We start from the raw sequence: 20,712 nt of genomic DNA on the forward strand, positions 1-20,712 counted from the left end.
TTAGACTGCTAGACTGACTTAACATGAACAGGTCACATACAAAAAACTATTTCTTGCAAACACACACGGACTGTGTACAAGTCTGCTCACACACTGCACACACACCAACACACACACGTCTGTACTTCCCTTGACATCATGCATTCCCCAGCGGCTTACACTAACTTTAACCATCTACTAAAAGTCAAACCCTAATGCTAACCTAAACCTAATTCTAACCTAGCGCTTTGAAGGTCTGTTCAAAAGTGAGGACCACCCAACGTGTCCTCACTTTTCAGAAATGTCTTCATTCTAAAACTTCTGATAAAGATAGCCGACACACACACACATACACACACAAACACGCACACACACAAGAGGATCAGCTTTGCCCAAATGTGCTGTGTTCAGTCAAGGTGTCAGGGCAGCAGAAGACAGGTAGAGCTGTCAGGACATTTGTCTGCTCCAAAGGGACATTTGAGGCAAGACTCAGTCTCTGACACACACATTGTCCAATTATTTACTGAATGTCATTTTTGTGCTGCATCATAGCATATTTACCGCACCAACAACTCACTCAATAATCAGCTACTGTACAAATGCACAAGATGGTAGGAAAAAAATGATTTATTGCTCCCCACAGAGACACTATTGCATCATTTTAATATGGAAGTAGAAACATACAGTAGCACTAGATGGTCATAGGCTCCTTCCTTACCTGTGCTCCACATTGATTGCACCTCTGGTCCTCCTGCTGCTCTTACTGAGTGAATCCTTTACAGGCACAGTGAGAAACAACTATTTCCTCTGTGAACTCCTTCCCAGCATGAAACTAGCCAGGGCTCTTCAGGTGAAGGAAAAATAATCAGAAAGATCCTCAATTGTAATTCAGAAAGATTCCAAGAACTGCGAACGCAGACAACGCAGCCTTACACCCGCAATGGCAATCTAAGGGACATTTGGAAATAGAGACCATAAACACATTGCTTCTATCACCTCCCCTCCACCTCTCTACATCCTACCTCCCCCTTCCCTCTCTCTCTCTCTCTCTCTCAGCCCTGTGTGAAAACAAAGCATGAGAAGGAGATTCCAGCAGCTAATCGTGGCAGACCTTAATAAGTGAGAGCAGTTGTATCAGAAGAAGGAGAGAGCAGGGAGTTGAAGGCAGTAGCAGGGAAGCTATGCGGGGAGGAAGAATCAAATGTCAATGAAGGCATGAGGAGTAAAAGTCAGATGCAGGACACAGAGGGAAGAGCTATCATCAAGCTATGAATTTGTGGAACAAGACATGGAACAAACTCTCTAACAGTTGCAAAATATTATGTGAGGGAAAGTAACAAAAAACATTTTGAAACTTCTGCAAATAACACGAATGGGTCTTTATTGCTGAAGCTCTAAACTACACACATATTTTCAGTGGCGCATCATACTAGATGACCACTTTCAGCACCAAACTTGTGAATAAAGGAGAGCAAAATAATGAGGCCATGTTGAGAGAAACAGTGAAAGTTGAGAAAAATAGAGAAAGAGTTGAACGTATGGAAAAGTGCTAAGCGACTGCAGTAACACACACATGCGTAAAGTCAGAGGTAGATGTTAGTCTGCACTGACTGCAGTAAGCAGCCACCCACCATGCAGGGCTCTTCGAGCTGCACAAACATGACATCTAATGTACAGTGGATGTCTAGTTCACTCTGGGGCTGCATTACACAGCATCAAGGGCTGTGGTACACACACAGTATAGAAATCACACGCTCTCAGGCTTATAAGCAAGCGCACTGCGTCTCAGCGCTCCCACAGGCACTCCGCTGGAAGATAAGGTTAGAAGGGGGAAAGGACAGCAGTTTACAGTTGTAAGCACATTTCAGCATCCAGGGGCCTGAGGGGTAGTGTTACAGGGACACACTGCGCGCTAGGACTGTCCCTGCCTCTCACAGTAAAAAACAGGCTTGTAAAGTTTACACCAGAAACCATTAAATTGGACAGTTGACATTCTGGCTATTATGTCTATATTTACTTTTAAATGTCTTAAAAATGATCTTTTCTGTGGTGGCTATGTATTCATACATATCTGTGGAAAGTGTGATGTGATGCACAGCTTTTAATGTAAGTTGTTTCTGAGACACTGAGGAAAACCAGAGTAAAGAGAATTAAGAAGTCATTGGGGACTTTAATTAAGCCTATTTTGGTCATTTCATTGCATCATGAGGCAGTAGAAAAGAGGACGTATTCATTACTACACGAAACAGCATCCTTAAATGTCTGCCACCAGGGGGAGTTAAATCCCTCTTCTTTCTAAGGTGTCATATGAGGTCTTCACAGCTGATGTGACTTCAAGTTTTTTAAAATCTTTCTTAAAAGTCAGGAGATTGATAAATTGTCATTTCATGGCTATGGAATACAGTCTGTCTTAAAACAATACTGATGTGTCCAAAGTGAGAATTTGATCATATTATCTTCTGCTGAAGTTTAGTTTTTAGGTTTTTCTAACAAACGCAGCTTTCGTCCCCATAACATGAGCTATGAAATGCAGGGTGGGTGGCACTCCTGAAGAATAATGACTAGAATAAGAATACGAACTAGAAAAATGCATAAATATTCAAAGATTAAAATGTTGATATTAGCCTAGTGAGTGGATTGTCTTTATAACTTCATATTATTTCATTGTTCCTTTAAATCTGCATCAGGACAGAAACAAACAAACTACTTCACTTTGCACTGTATGTAAAGATGTGTTTTGCTACATAAAAAACATGCAGGTCTAATGCAGCACTGAGGAAAAACTTGTCACATGCACCAAACAGCCCATCATTGTCCCGCCCACCTTGAGCCTGAGCACATTTTAATCAGCCAAAACTGAAAACACTCGTGGAGGTGTGCAAGAGCCATCAACAGACCAACAACCACACTGTGAATCTGGGTTGAGCCTGTTTGTGCTGATGATAATGGACAGCATAGATGTATTGACAACAAAGTTTTTCTCGTTTGACAAAATGTACAGTCAGGAATTACGCAAACAAAGCTTTGCAGACTGGCCCTTCAGAGAGGACTGTAACTGCACACCTGAAAAGGTAAGACGGCTGCTGTGCTGTGCTGTGGCAGAGGGTCTGTCAAGCCTTCAGAACAAGGGGGACTAGCCTGCAACAAAGGCACTAACTGGTCACCTGTGTGGGATGTGTCATGCAGCTCTTAGGCTCTGATTTACATGCACAATACAGGAGAGCTGATGAAAATAATTATTGGTACACCTCAACCTCGTTTGCGCAGCAATGTCATACCACAGCCTTATATCCGAGGCTGTGACAGCTTGTGATGCAGTTAAGCAGGTGCCAGATTCAGTTTCATTGCATGGGGTGTCCAGTGCACGGACCCTTTGCCCAGCCTAGTCTTGTCATGATGGATGGGCTGCTGACACCTCACTTGATGAGCAACATACTATGCCATGTTACCAGCTCTTAACCCCTGCCTAAGAGCCAAAAGGGGACCCTCCTCTGGTTTCAGTCTCTCTGGCACTATCCTCCTGCAGCTATGCTCTTTTGTTCTTGAATTACACTTGCCATCTTTGTCACTGAGTTGTCGGCTTTGTTTTTATTTTCCAGTTGGTGGAAAGACACGTGCTACATGACATGACGGCATCTGTTTTGTTTGTCTTTGCAGATGGCTAAGGCTGGATTTGTTCACTGTCCCAGTCAGAATGAGCCTGATGTTGCCTGCTGTTTCTTCTGTCTGATCGAGCTTGAGGGATGGGAGCCAGATGACGATCCCTGGTAAGAAAAGCATGTCAGCTTCGTCAGCTCTTCCCTTTACCTTGCCAAATATTACAAGTAAGATGGGACAGTGTCCTCAAACACATTCAGCTTCAAACATATAGCGAAGCATTCCTCTGTGTGCCACACTCAGATATTGTGTTCAGGTTGGGTCTTCCATCACATTTCTATGCCCAGGTCTGAACACATAAAACGCTCCCCTAACTGTGGATTCTTAACCATGAAGAAAGATTTCACCAAGCTAACTGTGGCTGAATTTTTTCACAAAGAAAAGGAGAGGCTGAAGGTCTACCACGTGAGTGTCCCTTCAATCTGTTCAGACTGTGTGCAGTGAAGTGTTTTTTCTTGTACAGCAGCTGTTCCACATTCTCCTTCTTTTTCTTTTTTCCAGAGAAAGGTTTGTCATAAGAAGATGGCATATTTGCGGGATGACATAGACCATACGCTTGAGAGCCTTAAATCTCAGTTGGACTCCATATGACTGAAATCAAAATTCCTGATTTTATTGTTTAGCAAGTCTTAACTTTGATGTTTGATGTCATGGAAGTTTAAAATATCAATAAAGTTTTGAAGAAAATGACATTTTGTTTGTAGTTTTGCATGTAACCACAAGATGGTGCTTTTGCACTAAAGCCACAGTTTAATCATGTCACAGACACTTTCTGGAGTTTCCAATGTCATACAGAAAACCTTCACAAAGGCGGACTGAAATGAAAGCACACATTGAGCAGGATTACAATGTGGGCTATATTCCCTCTTTCCAACCAAATACTTACCATTTTCCTGAACGTGCCACCATCTCTACCACCCCTTTTCAAACCTTGACCCTGGACAGATGGCCTGAAGCCCCTCCCTTTCAATACCAACTGTTGCCCCAGTAACATCTGTTACATATAGGGGGACACTGTGCAGTGAGAGGGCTCGCCAGGGCACTTGCGTAATCTTGCAAGGAAGACTGCGATTTAGGAAACACTGAAGGAGGCTGCAGCTGAAGATAGAAATTGTGGAAAAGGTGCTCATGCAGTAAACACTCCAAAAAAGCTCTGTCACACTGCAATGCCTCCCTGCTCTTATTTAGCATTTCAAGAACAAAGGTCGATGTCTTTGAATATAGCAGACACAGAGGGCTGCTGTGATGTTGGGCTCAGGTTGTGTGAGTCCTCTCCCTGTGTCTGATGGGAGGCCTGGCTGGATGGAGTGCAGGATTAAAAGATGCCATCCCTTCTCCAACCTTCCACTGTTCTGGATTAATGTCTAATGTAACACGCTGGTCACTGAGCCCAGATCAGCTGCTTAATTCTCCTTTATCCTCTCACTGCAGAGCAAATTGAAGAGAGAATATTTTTAGCCCCAAAACTAAAACACTCATAGGTGATGTAACATTTCCAATGAAACTGCTACGCTTCCATTTTTCAGGGTGCTTCTTAATGCTCATAAATCGATGCTATTGTGGGACATTCCCTCCTTCATTCATGTTTGACTGTCATGACTGAAAAAAGTCATTTTAGATATATATAGGTGTCTTGATTGGAGAGGAACTTCCACAGTTTACTAATGAGATATTGGTTCTGACATTTAGTTGTGTGTGTGCATGTGTGGTATTTGCATGAGTACGCAGATTATAAGAAGCCTGTTTACAGTAATTGCTAATGTAACTCTAATCAGGGTTTATTCCCATAGCCCGTGTAAATCCACTTATTTATGTGTGCTCCAGAAAATGAACAAAGAGAATAGCATGGCGTGACTTCTGTCCCTGAGCGGCACAGATGTGATAGATGAGCTTATCTGTGGGAATTGTGCAAAACTGTTGATTTGATTGGATCATAACGGAGGTGGGGGTTGGCTTCATATGCCCCCCCCCACCCCCACCCCCTCCTCACCCCAGTTTCATTGCAGTTAAAAGTATGAACCAATCAAAATGTATTTAAAATAAGTCATTAGTCATTAAGCTAACAGGAATCTGCATTGCACCATTGCACTTAGACTCTTGTCTCGTCTAATTAATGCACTGTGACAAAGGGAGCACCAGTGGCCTCTGCTGCAGTTTTCTAATTGATGAGTTTCTGCTAAACAAACTGTAAACAGTGAGTGTAGCAGATGGAGAAACGGACAGATGTTACTAACAGAAAGTTTACAACCTGAGCTTTCCATCAGGCCCCATCTGTTGCTCCTGCGCCCGGTACCTCCCTCTACCCTCCTCCCATGCTTCTCCTCTCTCCTCATCAGCATCTATCACCAAACCCTCTCCCCTGATGCTCCATACACTGCCCTAAATGAATGACATCAGCATTTACCCCCTTGCCTGACCTGGTTTAACCTTTAATAAACAAAGGCTAAATGAGCACATCTGAGCACTAAGGATTTAGACATCCTACATCTTTCTCACTGTAAGTCTTCAGCTTTGCTGGCTTGTTCCACTCTGAAAAGTACTTGCGAGAATACACAAAGCAGGATGATTATAAAGTTTGGCATGTTTACAGGCCAGCTGACCGAGAGGCCTACACTACACAGTGATCCTGAACCAAAGCCACGTGAATGTGTCTAGATCATGCTGAATTTACAGACAGATTATCAGAGCAAAGGGACACTCCGAGTTACACTCTTCCTTGCATTATAATTAGGAAGAATCTAAAGCCCCTTTTCAGTTTCTCCACTCCCTCCTCCACCTCTAATGTTCTCCCACGTCTCTGGCAGTAGGGCATGCTGGCTGCCTTCTCTCTCTCAGACACCGTGGCCCTCCTACCTTGGCTGTGTTTTGTGCCCTCCTCGAAAGGGACCTCCATCTGTCCCCGCACTCAGCCCATTGTGGTGTCCCAAAGCCCGGCAACTTCCACAATGCAGTGGGCGTGCAGGGAGGGGGGGGGCAGGGTAAACACGACAGCATCCAGATCCCATTAGAAGCTCTTTAACTCCTACACCCTAATACTCTCAGAGAACTCTGGGAGGAGAAGGCCCACCCCTTATCCTCATGCACACAATGTCACCTTTTACATCCACTCCCATAGGTAATGAGTCTGCGAGCTGCCCTGTTCCATCCCCTCCCATGTACATCTCCTTTTCTATTTTCTCTCACATCGCTGCTACAACAAGCTGTTATAACATTTTCTTTCGCATGATTTCTCTGACCATAACACAATCATTGGAACTCTCATTGCACACTTTACAGAGGGAACAGTGGTGCTTTTATTAAGAGATGCTGACAAAGAGGACCATCCTTGGATATTTATTAAAGTTGGAATTCATTTTATTGATGTCTTAGTTCATAAAAGCTAGTCTAGTCTGATGAGTTGAGGTAATAGAACTCATAACGCCAGCCTTGCCATCTTTCATTGTGTTCCTCTGTCTTTTCCCACATCGCTTTCTCCATCCATCTCCTTGCTCTTTCTTCTACCAGCTGCTCCTCTAAGTCTAGGGCGTCTCTTTTTCGGGGTGCTCCACCTCTCAACCTGGGCACTCATAGCATGCTCCCCACAGAGATGTGTGTGTGTGTGCGTGTGTGTGTGCGCATGTTCGCACTGTGGCCCAAGAGGAGGGGGGGATCACTGTGTTCGCCCCAGCTTAAAGGCAGAGGGATTACCGGCACACAGACACTGATTAAAGCCTTCCAGCCTCCTATGGCCCCATTAATACAATCTTAATCACAATGCTTTATCCCTCTATCTGCCTCCTATGGATCAGGACCTTTTCATTTTAGTGGGAGCCACTCTTGTTTGGCCAGTGGATTAAGTGTGCTGCACACAGAAACTAGAATATATGCACAAGAGAGCAAGAAGGAAGAAGAGCAAGCTAACTCGGTTCTGATTTTCTTTTTCCTTTTTTCTTCTTTGTCAGTGATTCCAGCTTCCTCTGTCAAAATGAAATTAGCATTTTATGTGGTCAAAAATAACATGCTATCATGTTGTTGGCTTGTACTGCATAATGTGTGCAAAAATGAGAACCACAAAGACCACAGAAGTTTAGGACAAAAGAGTTGGAGTGCAGTACCATTAATTCTCTGTGGGCTGATATCTGACATGACCTCACTCTCCCAGGGGACGGAGCTACAGGTCGCACTCTGCTGCCTGCCGTCTCGGCCAAGATGGCATCACAAAGCATGCGCCCCCTTCCCATTAAGAGACCCTCATGTCCTTATCAGAGATAAGAGGCGCTTGATATGCTCAATCTGTCTTTGTTGCCTGTACTAAAAGTTAAATCAGGATTCATTCTTTTTTAACATGATCAGTGTTCATTATTGCATCAATGAACTATATTGAATTTATTATGTTTATTATTGAACAAAATGCTAAACCTAAAAAGCATTTTAAGATAATAAGCATGCGTGTCTTTTGTATATCCTCCTAAATTGTTCCATGTAGCGATCAAACTATCTCTCCACCGTCATGCTCCAGTCTTCCAAAACTGTCCTGCATCTCTGTGTTTTGTAATCATGTATCCAAAGTTAATTTACGTGGATTATTTCCATATCCACCCACTCATGTATTTGGACTCAGGAGGATAATCCACATACCCTGCCCCCCACCGTTTTCTTTCGTGACAAAACAGCAAAGACACAAAGAGGGTGTGCGCCAGCTAACTCTGCCAGAACTTTCTCACAGGCCAAATGTCTGCCTGTGTGTAAAGCAATGTGTCATTCCTATGCCAAGGCTGACACGCAGGAGCACGGAGGACAAACTTGTGAATGAGGAGCAAGGACCTCGGTCACCTTTCCTGCCCTCTCCTTCTCTTTCCTCTTCTCCTCTTTCCCCCAGCACACTAATTCCTCTTTCCCTTTCCCTCTCTCATCGCGCTCTCTCTCTCTCATGCCCTCACTCTCTGCTCTCTCTCCCTCTCTCTCTCCCCCCAAATTGGCCCAGCTGTCCGTCAGCCCTCCCGCAGTTCCCCCAGCTGTCTGCCCTCCCCGAACGAGAAGCCCCACAACAATACAGGTCACAGGTCAAGAGAAAGAACAGGCTGCGTTCACAATGGACCAGTGGCGCCCAGTAAAACAATCGTTCCCTTTTTCTCCTCCACCCTTTCTCCACTGTTGCCAGGACTGGAAAAGACAAACCTTTGGAGAGGTAGGTGAAGAGGGGGGAAGTCCCTCTTGGACAACAGCCTCTGAGGCACCTTCCCCTTCTTACAATTGCCTAAAGGACCACAATGATAAACACACTTGAACACACCACCTCTTGCTCTCACCTCCTCATCTTCACACTCTGCCACCCCGCTTTTTGTCTATTTCAAGAGCCATCATGCCCTTCAACACAAACATTAAGGTCAAAAATGAGGCTTTTGTCATTAGTTGAATGATATAAATGTTAGGAACCTTGCCAGCTTTGGCTGCTCTGGATTTTGGCATCAGAATACTGTATGTTTTATTGCCTCTGTGTTGAAATCTCAATTTAAAAAAGGTTTCATGATATGGACTGTGTGTTGAGGTTGCCCTCAATTCATTTGAAACATCCATATGCTGTGTCTCTGAGCAGAGTCCTGGTGTTTTTCTCCATTTAAGTTAATGTGGATGAATTCTTTAAAAATGAGCTGTTGCCCCACAGTGTTTTGGCACGAGCTAGATGTGAAAATGGGACATGTGGGAGAGAAAGAGCGAATGGGAGAAAGGCCCCTGTGACACATTCACCTGTTTCCGAGAGCTGTTTTCCCATGGCCCACAACAGCCTGCTGCCTGACCTGATAGACACCCAGGAGCAAGCCTCTGAACAGCATCACACACACACACACACACACACACACACACACACACACACACACACACACACACTGACTCACACATCCTGCAACAGATCTCTATTGCCTGGCCACAAAGTACTCATTTATTCCACCAAGTTCGTCTTGCACATTTTCATTGTTTTTCATATCTGTGTGCCTGTCTTAGTTATTGGAAAATGAAATAGAGCCACTCAACAAGCATTTTCTTCCCTGTGAAATTCCATTTTCAGTTTCTTTTTTTTGTGTGTGTTTGTGTAATGGAGTTTTTTTTTTTGTTTGTTTTTTGTTTTTTTTTTCATATATAACAATATGCCCTCAAGTACAGAGGGCTTACTTGTTGGAAACCTGCACATAATCGCTGACATCCTGCTAATTCAGTAAAATGCCTGACGCACTATGTGCTGAACGCGTGCAAAGGGAACTTTCAGAGTGTGATATGTTAGCTGACATTAAAAATAATTACAGAAATTTGAATTCATGTTACTTAATCTGGATTTTGTTTTGAATTTTCAGTAAAATAATCCAAATTACTCCTGTGACTTGTGGTCCCTGAAGTAGAGTTTACATATTCCTGCCAATGCAGGAATTTCACCAAGTGCAATGTGAAAATGCCAAATTTAAAAAAAAATGATTGGAGCTGAATATACATATCCTCAGCTACACTGGGACACATGAGCTGTGTGTTGAACTGTATGTTAAGTAAAGCATGGCAGCATAGCAGACGAAAACACATGGCAAATATTGTTACTATGGAAATAGCATATAATATAAGAATATTTATTCAATTAAGTGCGAAACAGCAAAATATTTACAACAGTACAGTATGACAAAAATTGTGACACCAAAGGAACAAGTACCTGAAAGACCTCAAATAAATAATTTAAATACAGTACGGCTGCCAGTGGCTGACAAAAAAAAACCAAGAAGACAGTGAAACAAAAACTGTGCTGAGAAAAATATAAAAAGGACAAGACGTTATCAAAATAAATATTAAATACAGATATAAATAAATGCATTGCTTTTTCTTATGGCGAGGGAGACATTGGTTGTAGGCCTCAGTGCACAACTTAAGTTTAGGTTGGATGACTCTTTGATCAATTTCTTTTGATATGCAGGTCTTTTTTTCCTGTTTTTGTTCAGTCCCTACACTTACACAGAAATCCTGTCTGTGTGCTGCTTGAGCGTTAACGATTTGGTAAAACAAAGTTCAATCACTGCAACAACTGAGGGGGCAATTTCTTCGGAGAAAATTGTAATCCAAATACCAACATATACTCATGACAGAAAAAGAATAAATAAACTATTAAAAATCACGGGTGCGTGTTTGTATCAGGTAGATTGAGTTGAGGTGTTGAGTCTCTCTCTGAGCGGTCACTGCCAGAGTCTCCCAGAGTACTAGACAACTTAAATGGAAACCATTTTCTCTATACAGTTTGTACTGCAGCCATAGTTTTTACAGCAGTTTATTCAAGGGCAGTGCTTCTCTCCGGACCAGTGTCATAGCAGAGTCAGTCACTGGTCCTCTCAGCTGTTCGTGTTCACATATCAGATGGTGCCCATCTGAGATGTGATCAGGTGAGAGGGAGCGAAGGAGTCAAAGGCCATATCCAGGGGCAGCTCATAGCGTGAAGCCTGAAAAAGTGGATGACCCTGAGGCCCCCCTGGTAGGCCGCCAGTCGTGGAAGTGGGGTAATGGTGGGACGAGAGGTAGTGGGCATGGTGGCCAGCATGGGATGTGTGGTTCCTCTCGGACTCGTGGGGAGAAGGCTCTTGCTTCAGGGCAAAGTTGCCACTGATGCTCAGAGGGGGAGTGAGGGGCCCATCGTATGGCGGGGTGCCGCTGCTGCACTCGTTAGGGGAGGGGTTGTCATATATAGGCCCCTTGAATCCCTTCATATGGAGGAGGTGGGAAGCCTCCAGGGAGCCATAGGGGGGGCTGGGAAGGCCTGGAGATGGGTAGCTGAGGGGATGGCCAGCCTGACCCCCCATACCACCAACTGGGCCTCCACACTTGTCCTCCAGCTTGTTGAGCATCATTGGACTGGGTCCCAGTTGCAAGCAGCCAGCCACAAGGTTACTGGTGGGCTGAGACAGACCTTTACACAGCATCTCCACGAAGCCGTGGCTCTCCGGGGACTGGCCACTCTCAAGCACCTCTGACAGAGCCCAGATGTAGTTGCGGGCCAGCCGTAGAGTCTCGATCTTTGACAGCTTCTGTGTCTTGGAGTAGCAGGGCATCACTCTGCGCAGATTATCCAGGGCATCATTCAGCCCGTGCATGCGTGACCGCTCTCTGGCGTTGGCCTTGACTCGCCGAGCACGAAACCTCTCCTGTCTAGCTTTGGTCATCTTCTTCTTCTTAGGGCCTCTCCTTTTGGGAGCATTTTCTCCATTTGGTCCAATCTCCTCCTCATCCTCCTCTTCTTCCTCCATATCCTCCATATCCTCACTGCCCAGTTCTGTGCAGGAGTGGATGCGGCTCCCTACAATCAGGCCATGGTGCACCCTTTCCTCTCCATCCTGAGAGCTGCCGTCCTCCTCCTCCTCCTCCAGCCAGCCGAGGGAGCTCACCAGCTCACTCACATCCCCACTCTTCCCAAATGGTTTGGTCATCATTTTGATCTGAAGAAACACAATGTCAAAAAATCGGTCAATCAGCAATCACAATCTCAAAAGGTGAATATTTGTAAATGTAAATGGATGATGTTACTCCCTAATATGCAAATTCAATGATAAAATATTGTCCTGTGATTGACTGGGGAGAGAAACTAGACCTCATGTCCCAAGAAAAACAGAGGGAGGGCTCTGATTTCAGCACTGCAGTGTGGACAGCTCACTCGTCTTACTCAAGAGCTGATGGCTAAAGTTATTTAAAAGAAACCCTGAAGCCCTTAAAACATCTTATATTGGGATATTCTGATATTAAGGAAGAGATGGCTGTTTTTAGAACGAGGTGGCTGAATGGTCTCCTGCTGCTAGATCTGCAGCCGCTACAGAGACGCTGTCAATCTGGGACACGATGGGATTTACTCAGCATATAAAGCTCAAAGATTAAATAGGCAACATACAACTCAACACACACGTGGACGAGCAGCCTACACTGGCCCACTGTTGAGACCGTTATACGGCTGTTTTCCTTTTTCTTTTTTCTTTTTTTTTCCTTAATTAAAAGTGTACATCCTCAAAAGTTCAAAGGAACCAAAGCAATATTTTTAAGTGAGAGGCAGACCTCCACAGAGAATTTGCTATTGTTTTGAAATGCCCTAGTTAATTAATGTGCACTAATGCGTAAAAGTGGGACAGCTTACTGTAATTTATTAATTCAGAAACGCAACTGTGTCTGGACTTTATGCTACTGAACACAATTACAAAACCGCTGCACATATAAGACCTTCATCTCGGTTTATTGAAATCACCTATAAATGTTAGAAATTAGCGGGAGTTGTGTTTGTTTTTTTGTTTTCCATAAACACACGTGCGCAGAATTTAGCATCCTAAATTTTGTTCACTGATGAGATCCACTTGGGATCCTTTTTTCTTTATCCTGGACAAATAATGGACAAGTGCATGAACTCACCTGTTTGGATTCCGCTCACTGCGCAAAAATTACACAAAAATGTGGCTAATTTAAAAAGTTCAGCAACTGAGAGATTAGTCCAGAGCCGCTGCGTTCCTCTCTTCGTGCGTCCACCAGTTTGCCAAACTCTTCTGCTCCTTTAGATAGCCATCAGCTCGCGTGGAACTTTCATCTCCAACTGGCACGATCGGGCTGGGTTTTTTGCCTTTAATCGTATAAGCCCCTCCCTCGGGCGCCCCACCCACCATCAACTCATCCAAACGCGCGTGTCGTGCTCGTGGCTAAAAGTTTCGCCCAACAAATCGGTGAGGAACAGAGGCGGCGCGCGCACGGGTGCACGTGTAGACATGGCTTTATTTGTAAATGAGGAGGTCGTGAAACACTGAGAGGCTGGTAGTCTGACAGGACGGTGCAGAAAAAGCGCGCACACTGGAAAACACTTAGATCCCAAACATGGTCATCATCAATGATGCTGAGGACATGAGGAGCATCCTGTATCTGATGTTACGTTTGAGTTTAGACGCACAAAACCAACATCCATGAAACTTGCAAGAGTTCATCAGCCACAGATTATTTTCCCTTCACAGTACAAAGACCAACTATTTTTTAGCTGCATCTCACTTTGATAATCTGCCAAAGTTTTTTTTGTCTTGACAAATGCACATTTGTTGTATTATAATTTGAATAGCTATCAGCAGAAATGAAGGCCAGTGTTTTTGTTTATGTTTTCCTCACATCAACTTTATTTATTTATTTATTTATTTATTTATTTATTTATTTATTTCGGACCCTCTGTCTCCATGAGTGTAACGCCTGCCCCAATACGGGATCATGTTGTGGTAAGGTCCGGGAGAAATTAAGTCCCGCATATTAACTTGTAAAAGTGCTCCGACCAAATACAACAATATTCATCGTCACACTTGGAAATGTGGGGCTGACCAAAAATTTAAAAAAATCAAAAAAAAATCATCTGTTTCAATGCTACGCGTTAACTATCTTAATCGATTGTCTATCTCTTCATTAGTCGGTTGGATTAGGAATTTTCCACTTAATTAAACACAGTGTATGCCCGGTCGTCGCTGAGTAAAGAGACGCTCCTCCATGTGTGCGTATTTAAGTGATTTTGACAGCTTAGTGTGCAGAGAGCAGGTGTGTACGTTGTTCACCCAGAAATTCAATTGTTTTCTTACATTTTTAGCGTCATATTCTGCCCCCAAGGGCTATGTGATTATTGAATCGATTGGTGTAATGATGAACAGACAGGTACTTCATGGTGCTCTTAAAGGCAAGAGAAACAGCAGGCATAAACATACATAATACCGTATTTATGAAGCCTAACGAGGACGTACTAATTATCAAGACACTCTAGGCCGAGACTTTCTTTCTTTCTTTCTTTCTTTCTTTCTTTCTGTGATTTTGATAAAACTTAATCAACACATTACAACCACTTTAAGAGTTCATTTCAACGCAAGGACTTGAAACGACTAAATGGCCTTTTTGTTTATACATTAATCGTATCTCAATATTGAGCGTTTTCCCCTGTTTTGACTACAAATGCCAAGCATAATAAACGCGCCCCAGTCCTCGTGCGTGGCGAGCCGCAGCGCAGTGGGGGTCTATTGTCATCACTGGCCATTGACAGCCGGGGTCTCGCGAGTCGCACGTGCCCCCGCATTGATCCCATTGTGCGCGCGATTGCGCACAGCTGTGCTCGAGACTGAGAGAGACTGAACTTTGTCAACTGCACTGCGGGCTCTCCGTGTTTCTGAGTGTGCGATATATTTCCGAGTCTTTCAAATAAGATATGGTCACGTGGCCAATCGGCAGCATCGCGTAAAAACAGGCACTTATCCAACGATTTATTGAACAGACCCCAACAGATGGCGGGATATAGGAAGCGTTGGGGGTGGGGGCATCTGTTGCTTGGGTGCTCACGCGTCACCATTTGCCCAAGAGGTCTCGTGCTGAAACAGCATTTATTGCCTCGCTAACGGCCCTAATCACTCCTGGTCAGTGCACTGGCCATAAAGGCATGTGGACAGAGAGGAGGAGGATCCCTCTCCTTTGTGTGTGTGTGTGTGTGTGCGCGCGTGTGTGTGTTGCCCCATGTGAACCAGACATTGCATGTGTGTGTACATCAACAACTAATGTGACTTGCCCAAAGCTCCCCAGGTACATGCACCCCTAACCCCCAAACACACTACTCTTCTGTCCCATGAGTGTGAGCATGGCCTCCACCACACCTGCAGCCTGCATGGGGAATTGGAGCCTTGCAGTCTCCCGCAATCCCCATCGGTTTCCCAAATGACTGACTGACTGACAAACGAAGAGGGAATTGTGTCCTGCTCCCATATAAGCAGTAACATAGATAGCCAGCCTTCTGGAAGAGGTCATGGTGGGCACATCTGATCTGAACCAACTTTCGATGAGTCTGCATGATTCTAACCTCGGTACTCTAAAGTATTTATTCAGCAAATTTACTTTTTCAGAAAGTTCTGCAGTCCATTACTGGCTTAAGTGTGTCCCTGTGAGATTTAAAGTGGATTTAGGAAAAAAATTAAGATGAAATTTTGGGGGTTTTTTGTTTTTAGTGTTTGGGGAGAGAAAGTGGCAAACATGCATGTTCAATTTATGCGTGGGCTGTCTAAAACAAGTTTTTGTTTAAAGGTTTGACCAAAAGGGTACCAGTCTTATATTAGCTATTTAAGTGTTGATGTTATTAATCAGGGTGCCCCCCTTTCTTACAAAAAGCACTGCCACAAGTGAGTTGTCTCTCGCTCTTGTCCCCTGGGACTCAGAGTGGAATGGGAGGGTTTCGAGCGCTGTGCTGACAGATGGGTCCTTGTTCCTGTCTTTTTCTTCATCTCTATCTCCCTCTCCCTCTTTTGCTAAAACACAGACACACTCACACACACCAAGACTGCACGAATACAATAGGAATTAAAGCTCTACACACATGCTCCCTGGACCGCTCCTGAAAGCTGAGCCCCTTGTAGTGATCATAAAAGATGGAGGGAGCGTGGATTTGCGGAGAGGGGCTGGCGTGGTGAGGGGTGGGGGCGATGTGGCACACGATGGTAAGACTAGAGATGAAAATGCATTGTTGTCACACTAGCAATAAAGGTACGGTGATGTCAACCATTTGTATTTATACACATTTTAAAATTTGACCTATGGCACTATTGAGGGTTCAAAAAGTTTTTTCAGCAAGTTTATCTTGTCGTCTACACTTTATCTGACTGTTTTCAAGTTATTTCTACTTTATTGCAATACTTTACAGTAATTTTGTGTGTGTGTGTGTGTGTGTGTGTGTGTGTGTGTGTGAATGTGTGAACATGTGTGTGTTAAGAAGTCCCAGAGCTCAGTTCTCTCCATTTGCTGCTCACTGAGGCTGAATATGGTTATATAGCAGACTTTCCTGAGGGAAAGACTGACAGGCCTACTGACTCTGCTGCACACAGGGGAACATCAGTGGTCTACCACACATGCACACACTCACACACACACCGCCGTGTACACATAATTTATGGGGACATTACATAGACTTAGATTCATTTCCAGGAGACTTACGCTAACCATAACCAAAACCACCGCTTGCCGAATCCTAACTCTTACCCCTAACCCCAGATTTCACCCCAGAAATGTAATGATTCACATTATGGGGACCTGAATTTTGACCCCATAAGGAAGGTGAGTCCCCACAATGTGACAGTGCAAACACATTTATGTCCCCACAACCTCAGGAATACATGGTACACACACAAACGCACACACACACACACACACACCTCATAGACTCTCAACCTGGGATAGATCTCTTGATATTTTTTTATTTCAAACATATTTAAAGACATTTTAGACATTGAATTATTTCAAAGCTGAGCTTCAATCCAAAAACTGATTTCCTTCATGCACTTTTTTCTCTTTAGGTGTAAATCAAACTGTATTACTGATGGAGATTATTGCATAAATCAAAGTTTTCAGCTGCCAAGTTTTCATTGTGCCACCTGCAGCCAACATGCAGCACATTATATCTTTGCACATGAACACACAGGACACATGATAACTGTAGACTCAAAAAAGCATGTGTGTGAACTGATGCCCCACAGACAAGTGGACACTTATCTTTATCTCCCTGTGTCGGGAATATAATCCCATGTTTGACTTCACACCAGCATAATACATTTTTGGCAAACGGTTTGCCATATCCATAAAACTATGATGTCAACAACTTAGGGTCTTCCAGGTTCGTCAGAGTGAGTCTGGATAAGATCTAGCAGCATTTCATCCGGGCAATTTGAGCAGATTGTTTGCAGCTTATTCCTCTTCCTTTAGGCTAATGGATTTGGAAGACATTCCAATCGGGCAGAAATGTAGCTACAGAATGGGAATCAGGCCTGAGGGCAATTCTCACTAAGTGGGGAGAGAGCCATTAAACAAAGGTGCCTGTGGTTTCATATTCAGGATACTTTACAACCTCCGTCCCAGGACATCAACAGTGTTTTTGGGTGTGCTGTTAGAGGAGGCAGAAGAGGGGGAGGAGGATCCATCTGCCATGCTGCTGGTCCTCAGGGAGACGGGCATATCCCAGGGGTGTTTTGGAGAGAGAGGGGCTGAAAGGATTACACCCAACCACTAATCAACAACGGTAATCTGTGGGCCCCCATACAAAATCCCCTCCGATCCAAACAACAATTTGGGACAGAAGATAAAACCTCAGCGTACAGGGACGCCTAACTGATGTTGAACAACCTGACAAATCCAAGGACAAATACAGGTGATTTTTAATTGGGAGAATCAACTGTGGAGGTGTGATTGGCAAAGAGCCATGGTGTCTCTGTGATCAGGTGCAAGTGTCCCACAAGTGGCCTAGTCTGATTCCCTGTGTGACCATTATGCAAATACAGCGACTAGACAAGCCTGCAACATAAATTAGTCTAACGGATAAAAGCACTTCTCTAATCAAATCAAACTGCAAAAGGTTTTTCTTGCATTTTACTGTGTACGACCCAAAATGACAAAATATTGATCAAACTCTAAAATGCAAAAATGCCGGGAGTGTCTCACATAAGCTCTTTTACTATTACTGTTTCTGTAGGAATCCAAACATGTTTTTATTTGTCTTCAGTCTTGAAGATGAACTTCTAACAGCTGATTTCGTGCTGTTCAAAGGTGAGCCCTGCAGAGCAGTTTACCCTGAGCCTTCCAAGGACTTTGTCACAGCAGGAGCCTACACAAGGTGCAGCTGCTGAGCTGCTGTCCTGGCAGGTCTCTGCCTTCAGCGAAAGAATAGCAGGGAATCAAGTTGCCACTAGTTTCATGGTCCCTTGTCAGTATGGTTTTGATGTCTGGGGCAGGCCTGGGTGGGGTCTGGATCTGGTAGTGGTGGGTTTAAAGCTCCACAGGACTATAGAAGAAGCTGCCTAATGATGGTGCCAGTCCTCCAGGGCATAGGGAACTGGAGCATCCTGGCCTGCATCCCCTCTACCTCCTGCAGTATGCCCATTGGCTAGGCAGCCTCTAAGCTCCCTTTCCCCATAGCCTCATTGTTTAGTGGGCCCGGCATGTCAATATTAAGCCTGGCTAATGTGATCTAGAGGCAGCTGGAGCAGCCCCGATTATTACCATGACACAGCCGACTGAGGGGTGTAATATCATTAAAAATAAATCAGGTGGTTTGGAGATTTGCTGTGGCAGGGGGGGACTTTGAAGGGCATTAGGTGGGAGAACTGCCATAATTTCATTAGTCAGTTGGGGCACCTCAGAGGATCTGTTGAAACATTTCCTTTAAGTTGGAGTAATTGAATTTGCTTTCACAACACTGCACAGAAAATGAAAGAAAGAAAAATGCTGGTAATTTTTCCAATAAATAATCTGATGTCTAATAATTTGGAGAATTAATTTCAGACATGTTAAGAACTATGCAGACACCTGCATGTCATAATAGGATAATATTCCAATTTCCTAATTACGGCATATATTGTAGATAATCTAGTTGAAAGCAGACATATAGGATATTCCTGTTATTATTAGCCTCTTGTGGTGGATTATTGTTGCAAATGATGAGGAAAACGTGAGGCACTGCTAATCTTCTTAAACTGAGCTGTCTGCTCGGCAGACTCATCAGCAATCAGCTGGCAAGTGAATAGACTGCAGGCTGACAGAACTTATTAACATATCAAGAATAAAGTAATAAAATAATAATAAAAACTGGTCTATATCGAACCTGTGTTAAATGTCGGGATGACTTTGTTGGAGGTCTTTCTCTTTCTCCATTTTGCATGTTCGATCCACCATTGCAGCGCCAGAAGTGCCGTTGGTCTCACAGCAAGGGTCTTATGTCGCTATTGTTTTGACGCTCGAGCCACATAAACGGTGATTTCAAGGCCCATTGAGCGCGCGATGGATTGTGGCCCAAAATCCGCTGAGGAGTGGAGAGCATTGATTATTGGAGGAACAGCTACAGTGACGCCAGAAGCTTTAAATCTGGTGTCCGATCTCCACAGTGACACTGAATTTGGACATTTATTCGGAATAATATGTAACTCTTAAAGCATGATAGATAGATAGATAGATAGATAGATAGATAGATAGATAGATAGATAGTAGTAGTAGTAGTAGTAGTAGTAGTAGCAGTAATATTTATTATTGTTATAAAAATGCTATTGTTTTTTGAGTCTCAAGCTCTCTGTGAATGTCTTTTTTAATCGAGTTGAAACGAGTTGATGCCAAGTGCTCATGTCTTCCTGTTGTATAATAGTGACATCTGGTGGCACTCTTTAGAACTACCGTCTCCCTTTGGTTGTAACGTGGCTTTACACTATGCTGAAACTCAATGCGTGTAGCCCACAAACAGAGAACAAAACCACGCTGTGAAAATAAAACACTGCACCACCAGTAAGAGTCCTGCATTCATAAACCTTGTTTAATTAAATAAAGTATTATCGGCAAAATTGAATGTATTGAAAGTACTCATTATGCAGAAAAATGGTCCATGTTACTGTTTTACTGCTATATTTTTTTGGGATCAATATTGCTGCTGCATTAATGTGTATGTAGTATTTTACTGCTGTAGATGCTTAAGGTTGAGATTATTTTAACTTTATATAGTGTTGGGTAGTTTAATCTACAACAACGCATCATATTCTATAAAATAATGTAGAGTAAAAAGTAAAATTCACCACTGAAATGCAGTAAATATAAGTGAAGCAAATAGAAATGCTCAGGTCTATTAAAAGTGCACTTGATACAGTTGAGTAAATGCAGTTATTCATCACATCCTGTGTGTATGTAAACAGTGTAAAAATAAATGCATGTGTTGTAGTTTCTTGTGCCCTTTCTGTTGATATGAATTATTGACATTCAATCTTCAACCTTGACAGAACAAACCATATTGTAGAGTCTAAATCCGTCTCTAATCACGTTGAACGGCTTCACACCTGACGTCCTGTTGTACTCTGCTTCTGACCATGCAGTATCAGTGTCAGCACCTCTGCAGAAACAGGAAGAAGATAAATGTGGGGAGCAGAGACAAAGAGAACATGTATTTATGTTAGAACAACCTATTAATAGCTGCGAGATGGAACTGCAGGTTATTAATGACACAGATTTCTGACACCTCTCATATCTCCTCTTCACAAACAGAAGATCATGTCAGTATAGGCTAAAATCTGTGCACTGAGC

The 20,712-nt window shown here is 43.5% G+C and overlaps 2 protein-coding genes across 2 annotated transcripts; one reads left to right on the forward strand and one right to left on the reverse strand.

Moving 5' to 3' along the window:
• Positions 1-2,924: 2,924 nt before the first annotated feature.
• Positions 2,925-4,227, forward strand: birc5b (baculoviral IAP repeat containing 5b). Its single transcript, XM_076742074.1, has 4 exons — positions 2,925-3,050; positions 3,637-3,746; positions 3,924-4,041; positions 4,138-4,227. Exons 1-4 carry the CDS (start codon positions 2,925-2,927, stop codon positions 4,225-4,227), a joined length of 444 nt encoding a protein of 147 aa, XP_076598189.1.
• A 6,007-nt stretch (positions 4,228-10,234) lies between these two features.
• neurod4 (neuronal differentiation 4) lies at positions 10,235-13,194 on the reverse strand. The gene is made up of 2 exons (XM_076741387.1): positions 13,030-13,194; positions 10,235-12,074 (listed from the first exon to the last, which is right to left on the reverse strand). Exon 2 carries the CDS (start codon positions 12,066-12,068, stop codon positions 10,998-11,000), a length of 1,071 nt encoding a protein of 356 aa, XP_076597502.1. The 5' UTR covers positions 12,069-12,074; positions 13,030-13,194; the 3' UTR covers positions 10,235-10,997.
• Positions 13,195-20,712: the final 7,518 nt, after the last annotated feature.

Source organism: Chaetodon auriga, chromosome 10 (assembly GCF_051107435.1).
Source record: "Chaetodon auriga isolate fChaAug3 chromosome 10, fChaAug3.hap1, whole genome shotgun sequence".
In the NCBI taxonomy this organism is placed as follows: domain Eukaryota; kingdom Metazoa; phylum Chordata; class Actinopteri; order Chaetodontiformes; family Chaetodontidae; genus Chaetodon; species Chaetodon auriga.